Source organism: Olea europaea, chromosome 7, assembly GCF_002742605.1.
Source record: "Olea europaea var. sylvestris chromosome 7, O_europaea_v1, whole genome shotgun sequence".
NCBI classification, from domain to species: domain Eukaryota; kingdom Viridiplantae; phylum Streptophyta; class Magnoliopsida; order Lamiales; family Oleaceae; genus Olea; species Olea europaea.
In genome coordinates, this window is record NC_036243.1 from 7,940,473 (window position 1) to 7,948,762 (window position 8,290).

Below are 8,290 nucleotides of genomic sequence, written 5' to 3' on the forward strand. Positions count from 1 at the left end.
TTCGATCGTCTTTTAGTTACAAACATGAATTTAAATATATCAAATATACTAAAATTGATCCTTATTCCATGTGAGACGATAACTCTCTCTCATCACGATTATTACCTGTACAACGAACCCGTACGCTTGCAGAATTTTGATGAACAGCAAGAACTCAAAATCCTCAAGTTCATGTGTTGCTAATGACTCGACTTCACTCTTCATTTTAGGATCTTCATTACTTTTTGCCAAATCAAGTAATGCATCTCTTATCTGTGCAATTTGCTCCATTATATGCTTCACACTCTCAACATAACTTTCCTAATGTGTTTGTGAGAATGACATTATTGTCAACCCCTATACATTATCTTTGAAGATTTTCTATCGCTCGGTAGAAGAGAAAAACAATGTGTAGATGCGTTGTATCACTCCGAAGAAGGATACAACTTTGGAACAACAATTCACCATATCACATAATGCTAGATTTGGGCTATGAGCACCACATGGAGTATAGAAAGCTCGAGGAATCATTTCATGTACTCTTTTTTGTACATCTTTGTGCTTCTCGCTCATATTAGATCCATTGTCATACATTTGCCCTCTAATGTCATCAATATCCAGATCGAATTTTATCAAAGCCTTTTGAAGCTCGGTTACAAGTCCAAGTCCTGTTGTATCATCTACCTTCAAAAATTCAAGCCAATGTTCTTCAACTGTAGGTAAGTTTGTCAAATCATTTACAAATCGTACAATTAAAGATATTTGCTCCTCGTGACTTGCATCTGGAGTGATAACTAGTATAACTGTGAAATATTTTGCATGTTTAACTTTCTTGACAATTGAACTTCTCATCTCATTAGCCAACAACTGTATCAACTTATTCTAAATTTTTTTGCCAAGATACGTATATTGAATCTTTCTTGCTTACCTGAGAGAAGATCTTCAAGACCAAGTGCGCTCTGTCGCTCAATGCCACACCATTGAGAAAGGCGTCGGCCACAACAAACAAGGTCCCAACTTGAGTGGCCAGTGGCCTCTTCGGAAGACAATCAGGCACTACCCCTGGTGGCTGGTTATTCTTACTCTGCTGCCAACAAACAAGAACATGGATGTGAGCCTGTGATCTGGGGAGAGAATACTCTTCATGATTTTTTGAACTAATATAGCCAGGTATGTCTTTCTTATATACAATCCAATTTTTACACGCCACCCATGATACTCCCAAGTTAACAACATGATCACATGACAAGTACAGGAAAAAAGGGTGAACTATAGTGGAAGCTAATAAATGGGAAGATAAAAAATAATTAAATGAGAGAAGAAATTACTCCCATTATTTAAATTTCACCTTAGAAAAATTATTCTAAACTGACCAAGAAATTTCAACTCAAATATTATGAATTCATAAAGATTTTAAGCACATATAATCAACATAATCACAATTTACAAACAATACATTGTTAGTAAGAGTAAACTTACATAAGATGTTGAGTCAGTTGGCTTAGGAGGAACAGTTTCCAAGCCAAGTCGGCTCCGATTCGGGTTTTCCTTGACTGCTTCAGCTAAAACAATCCTCTCGAATTTTAAATCAAAGTGGAAATGACTTTGAGAAATCTCTCCAACATGTTGTCCGTGTGGAGAAAACGGAGGCTAAATAAATTCCAAATCAATGTAAACATTCAAAATTAGTAAGTAACATAAATTTGCATATAATTTCAATTAATGACAAAATAACAAATTTTATCATGTGCATAAGCAATTGAAAGTTGGTATTAGACAGTAAGATAGATCATGTTCTCTAGGCTACAAAGCTATGGATTCATAAAATTCTAAGAATAAACAAGTTAATGAATTATACCGATGGTGTAATTTTATACTCCGGTTTTATAACAACCCTAATCCCAATTCCAGCTGCAAATGAAACAAAATAATTAAAAAAACCCACAAATCATACAAAACATACACATCTAAAAATCTTTGGCAACCGAAAGAAAGAGCAGAAGAGACATACAATTGATACATCGATGAATTAATTCATCATATTATATTTTGCTTGCTATTTCAAAAAAAAAAAAAGAAAGAAAGAAAGAAAGAAAAAAAAAAGAGAGTACCAAGTCAACAAGTCCAAGAGAAGAGGCCCAAAAGCTGCAGCCTGCAGGCCTTCGAGTCTACGACCGACCGTCACCAACGAGCAGCGGAGCGGATGGGAGGTTGCGGACCTACGGGCTGTAGTCTATGGAGTGCGGAGCAGGCGCTGTCCTGTAGCCTGTAGAGTGTAGAAATTAAACTGTAGACTTGATTACTTGAAGTCTTGAAATTCAATTGACTTCTCAAAGATTTTGGGAACCGATGGCAGAAGCCAAAAGGGCTGAGGCGAACTGGTGGCAGACCGGTGGTGGATTGTGGAGTGACCTAATGGTGGAGACGACACAAACTCCGATGACGAGCAGTGTATTTCAGATTTGGGAATTTTTGGTAAATGGTCGTGGATATTGGATTTGGATATAAGTTGGGTTGGGATTTAAGGGTAAATGGATTGGGCTGTAATTTAGTTGTTGGAATAGGCCGGCTGAACTTGTTGGGCCAAAACTTAGTCTTAGGCCTGAGGAGCAGGCCTCATTGGCCTCGCCCCAGGACTGGGCCTGCATCCCATTCACCCCCATCCACAAATTGAACCCTAGTAAACCAAAAATCTCTTTACTAAGCCTATCAACAAAGTCCTAAATCACCCCAATTGGCATCCGAGCTCTCGACGCGAAGGAGAGAAAATATCTAGTACTTCAAGGCGAAGCATGGAGATAAACTCGTGGGACATCGGGGTTTGCCAAAATTGACAATGAGATTTGAGGGAAAAATGATTTTTATGTGGGTGACTCTGCGATGAATGAGGCGATGTGGAATGAAGAATCAGCAAGCGGTGGGCCTTAGCACCTCGGGGACTATGCTACGACCTACGGGCTGTAGTCTATGGAGTGCGGAGCAGGCGCTGTCCTGTAGCCTGTAGAGTGTAGAAATTAAACTGTAGACTTGATTACTTGAAGTCTTGAAATTCAATTGACTTCTCAAAGATTTTGGGAACCGATGGCAGAAGCCAGAAGGGCTGAGGCGAACTGGTGGCAGACCGGTGGTGGATTGTGGAGATAGTGGAGTGACCTAATGGTGGAGACGACACAAACTCCGATGACGAGCAGTGTATTTCAGATTTGGGAATTTTTGGTAAATGGTCGTGGATATTGGATTTGGATATAAGTTGGGTTGGGATTTAAGGGTAAATGGATTGGGCTGTAATTTAGTTGTTGGAATAGGCCGGCTGAACTTGTTGGGCCAAAACTTAGTCTTAGGCCTGAGGAGCAGGCCTCATTGGCCTCGCCCCAGGACTGGGCCTGCATCCCATTCACCCCCATCCACAAATTGAACCCTAGTAAACCAAAAATCTCTTTACTAAGCCTATCAACAAAGTCCTAAATCACCCCAGTTGGCATCCGAGCTCTCGACGCGAAGGAGAGAAAATATCTAGTATTTCAAGGCGAAGCATGGAGATAAACTCGTGGGACATCGGGGTTTGCCAAAATTGACAATGAGATTTGAGGGAAAAATGATTTTTATGTGGGTGACTCTGCGATGAATGAGGCGATGTGGAATGAAGAATCAGCAAGCGGTGGGCCTTAGCACCTCGGGGACTATGCTAAAAGAGAAATGTCTCGATTTCGTGTGGCAGCCAAAAACTGTGAGATTTGAGAGAGGTGATTTTCACGTGGGTGACTCTCTAATGAATGAGGTAAAGTGGGATGGAGAATTCATTAAGCAGCGTCGCCAAAGGGCTTGGTGGCTTCGGGGACTACGCTAAAAGAGAAATGCCTCGATTCTATCGATAGCCAATACCTCTGTGGTGGAGGGGGTGGAGTAGGATTAAGGTTTGGGTTGCCATTTTTGTCTGGATTATGTATTTCTTTAACCAGTAGGAAGGTTGTAGGCGAATATGGTGGTTAAGTTTAGAGCTTTGAGATGGTGGTTGTAGATGATTTGAGGTGTTGGCAGCGACTGTAATCGTGAGTCTGAAACAAGGATTTCTTTAACCAACAGAAAGGTTTTAGGTGAAGGTGGTGGTGGTGGTTGTGGTTAGTGAGTTGAGGTGGTGGCGATGGCTGCAACGGTGGAGGAAAATTAGGTTGTTTCAAGCGGTGGTGATGTAGATGCTAGAGTGACTTCTCAAAAACTACATTTTCTCGTAGGTGTGGAAAGCATTGAAGAGTCCAACGCATACTGCTGAATAGCTTGTGTCTGGAGTCGCTGGACGCGATACACCTTAACAATCTGTTCACCTAAGGCAGTAGTTCAGTCGTCCTTGTAAACTCAGTATTCGCATAGTGATAATAAATTCTACAATGATTACCATGCGGGAGTGGACTGAATAGCTCTTGTGGCTAATTATCCGAATATTTGTGATCAATAAATTATATGTGAGCTAATAAAATGTATGATTTATAATTGTGACCTACAATTTGTGATTTCATGATTGATAAATAAATAGTGATAAATTAATTTGAAAATTTGTGACCTTCCGTGATCGATAAATAAATTGTGATCAATTAATTCGATAATTTGTGGTCTATACATTTTTTTATTTGTGAACAATTATTGGATAATTTTGACGAGTTATTGGTAATTGCGACCATAAAACTTGTAATTTGTAACTAATAAATAATACATGACCGAAGTATGTGATTGTGACTAAATGTGTTGTGACCTAAAATGTGTCTTTGTGATCGATAAATAAATTATAATCAATCAATTTGATAATTTGATCGAATAATATGTGACCTAAAAACTATGTTATTTCGTGATTAAATTTGTAATTCTGATTTACAATTTATGACTTTGTGACTAATAAATAAGTTATGACAATTAGTTAATAATTCGTGATAGAGAAATAACTTGTGAGTAATTAATTTTGATAACACGTGATATAGCAATAAGTTGTGAGCTGTACATTTTATGATTTGTGATCGAGAAATAAGTTGAAATCAATTATTAGGTAATTGTGATTGATAAAAAGAAGTAATTTGTGATCAACAAATAATACTTGACCTAAAAATACGTGATTATCAATAAATTTGTAATTGTGACATACAGTTTGTGTCTTTATGGATAATAAATAAGTTGTGATCAATTAATATGATAATTTATAACCATACAATGAGTTGTAATCAGTTAATTTAATAAGTTGTGTCCAATAATACTTAATGACCTATAAAATGTGTAATTTACGAGTAAAATTATAATCGTGACATATAAATTGTGTCTTTGTGGCTGTGACCTTAATGGTTTGTGATTAGTATGTGACCATGATTATAAATTATGTGTTATTGTAATCATGATCCCTTTTTTTAATTTTTAAGTCACAAAATTTTATAAGATGTCACAAAATGATTTTGGAACCTGTGAGATCTGTAAGAGAGATTGTGACCATTCAAAAATCAAGTGGTCGCATTTGTGTTGTGACATATAATTAAAATTAAAAAGGTCACAATCATATCCCATACAATTTATGGATCAAGTCACACTTACACAAGGTCATAATTATGGTCACATACGACAAAATGTATGGATCACAATCACATATGATGTCACAAATCAAATAATGAATAGGTTACAAGTAATTTATTAATTATAAATTATACGATTAATTGGTCATATCACTAATTTTTCTTGGCACAAATCAATTAATCGATGACAATCACTAATATTTCTATTAATCACAAATCACACCATTTCCCTTGAATTTCAAGGCCCATCTCACCAACAAATCACATAATTTTCATTAGTGTCAAACCACACCATTTTCCTTGGCACAAATTTCATTAATTCTATCGTCCATATCACAAGATTTATATTTCCTATCTAAAATAGAATTTGTATTTACCGTCGTGTCTAATGGAAACAAGCTTCCATTTTTACATGGGAAAAATAACTAAAGTGGAAAGACAAATGAAAGCACATCCACTGTAGCAGCCCCCGCATATAAAACAATTAGTTTGATACTAATTTACTGCTCTACAAATTCTGCCAATTCTGATTCCCAATGCCGACAAGAGCGATTCCGTTCCACTGATTTTGATAATAATATTTTCCAGAGTCAAGTGAAATTTTAGATTTCTATGTTCCACAACTCAAACTTTCATGGACAATTCACCAGATCCAGATATATTCCCCAGTTCATTTCACTAGTCGTCAACTACAGCTCATGTCAAATTATTAAATGAAAAAAATCTACATTGCAAAAGAACAATTTAAAGTTTATCAAACAGTTAAAATAGCAAACCCATATACTTGCATATACATGTGCAAATATGTATGTGTTTTACAACATGCTTTTCCATTCTTGAAGTGAGTGAGTATGTTGCCGAACTCTTTGTTGGAAATGGTGGGTCTATTGGGTCAACTTTGACCACAATTTTAAGTGGGACCCGATGTTCGATGTATCAAGATTAATGTTCAATTAAATTCTACGTTCCGAGTAGATGAGTGTAGAATATTTAATTGTGAAAAACCATTTCAATATGAATGAGAAATTATGGTTGAAAGTTGGATAATAAATAAGAGGATAAATGGGAAAGAATTGAAAAAATGTTCCAATCCCACATAGGTTGCAAACACAACTTTGAACCACTTAATAAGCTTCAAGTTTGGAAATGGGTTTGGGCCCCAAGGGGTACCAATAGTCTTTTAAAGGGAGGAGTCTTAGACAATGTCTAGACTAGTCCAAAGGCCACACGCGCGCCGCCGCCGCCGTCCGTCCGACCGGCCGGGTCCGGGTTAAAATTAATTCAATTTATTTTCGATTTAAAAAAAAAAATTGAATTTAATTTTTTCCTCCCTTTGACAGTTTACTAACCGACCCATCAGTTCGAAGAAACTGTGCATTAAGTGGCGTGAGGGAAACTGCCCAAAACCGTCAACTTTCTTCCTCTATTTGAATAGTCCTCATACAACACAAAGAAACACACGAAAAATTTCCTGCATACATATATCATACATCTCTTCTTCCTTGCATCAGTCTGCGGAGAGTATTTTCATTCGTTCTGGTTCGTTGTCTTGTAGTCGAAGTGCTGCTTCTGCAAGTGTGATCGTTGTATCTTGGGAGACGCTTTACCATATACCGTAAGCACCGTGTGACGGGGTAAAAACGTCTTAAGGACAGAGAGCCTTGTTCTCGCCTCGATCATCCTCCTTCCGAATTCTGGACTTCTTTCTTTCATAGTTTTTCGAACATAATAGTCTACTTTACTGTTTCTACAAATCATTTTCTGCTTTATTGTTTCTGCAAATCATTCATGGAAAATCTATTTCATACAAACTTTTAAAATTTTAACCAACAATCTTAAGACGTTTTTAGTTTTGTATAAACTATTTCCATAAACTGTACTTGTGTATGTAAAGTTAATATTCTGCAGAATTTTAATTTATAAATTCTGACTGGTTGATCTTCTGTTATGAAAACAGAAATGGCTAACACTGTTGAGACCAATGCAATTCCCCCTGCTGTGACTGTAACGCCAACTGTGGCTACTGTAATGCCGACGATATCTGGTCCTTCTGGCTCAACTCATGTTCCTCACGGAGAAAAACCTGAAAAATTTAATGGGGTAGATTTTAAGAGATGGCAGCAGAAAATGTTGTTCTATCTCACCACTTTGAACCTGGCAAAATTTCTCACGGAGGATCCTCCTACTTTTCAACGAGAAAATAATCGAGCTTCGATTATTGCCTTGGACGCATGGAAACATTCTGATTTCTTATGCAAAAATTATGTACTAAATGGATTGGATGATTCGCTATATGGTGTATATAGTATAATGAAAACTGCAAAAGAACTATGGGAATCTTTAGAGAAAAAATATAAAACTGAAAATGCTGGCTCTAAAAAATTTCTTGTTGGAAAATTTTTGGAATATAAAATGATTGACTCTAAATCTGTTATTTCCCAAGTTCAAGAATTGCAGGTACTCCTTCATGATTTACATGCTGAAAAAATGATTGTAAGTGAGTCATTCCAAGTAGCAGCAGTAATTGAAAAACTCCCGCCTTCATGGAGAGATTTCAAAAATTACCTCAAACATAAACGTAAGAAAATGAACATGGAGGAGTTGATTGTGCGTTTGAAGATCGAAGAAGATACTAAGAAATCTGAAAGGAGGAACGGGGGACCAAGCATGGAAGCTAAGGCAAACATTGTTGAATCAAGTTCAAAGAAGAACATGAAAGGGAAGCACTCAAACTTTGCTCCGAAGAAAAAAGAAAACCTGAAGAA

At 37.0% G+C, this 8,290-nt stretch overlaps 1 protein-coding gene across 1 annotated transcript; it reads right to left on the bottom strand.

Moving 5' to 3' along the window:
- Positions 1–221: 221 nt before the first annotated feature.
- LOC111397851 lies at positions 222–2,794 on the bottom strand. The gene is made up of 6 exons (XM_023024821.1): positions 2,709–2,794; positions 2,169–2,245; positions 1,838–1,890; positions 1,459–1,629; positions 908–1,066; positions 222–663 (listed from the first exon to the last, which is right to left on the bottom strand). The coding sequence occupies exons 1-6, from the start codon at positions 2,792–2,794 to the stop codon at positions 361–363; spliced, it is 849 nt and encodes a 282-aa protein (XP_022880589.1). The 3' UTR covers positions 222–360.
- Between the last annotated feature and the right edge of the window lie 5,496 nt (positions 2,795–8,290).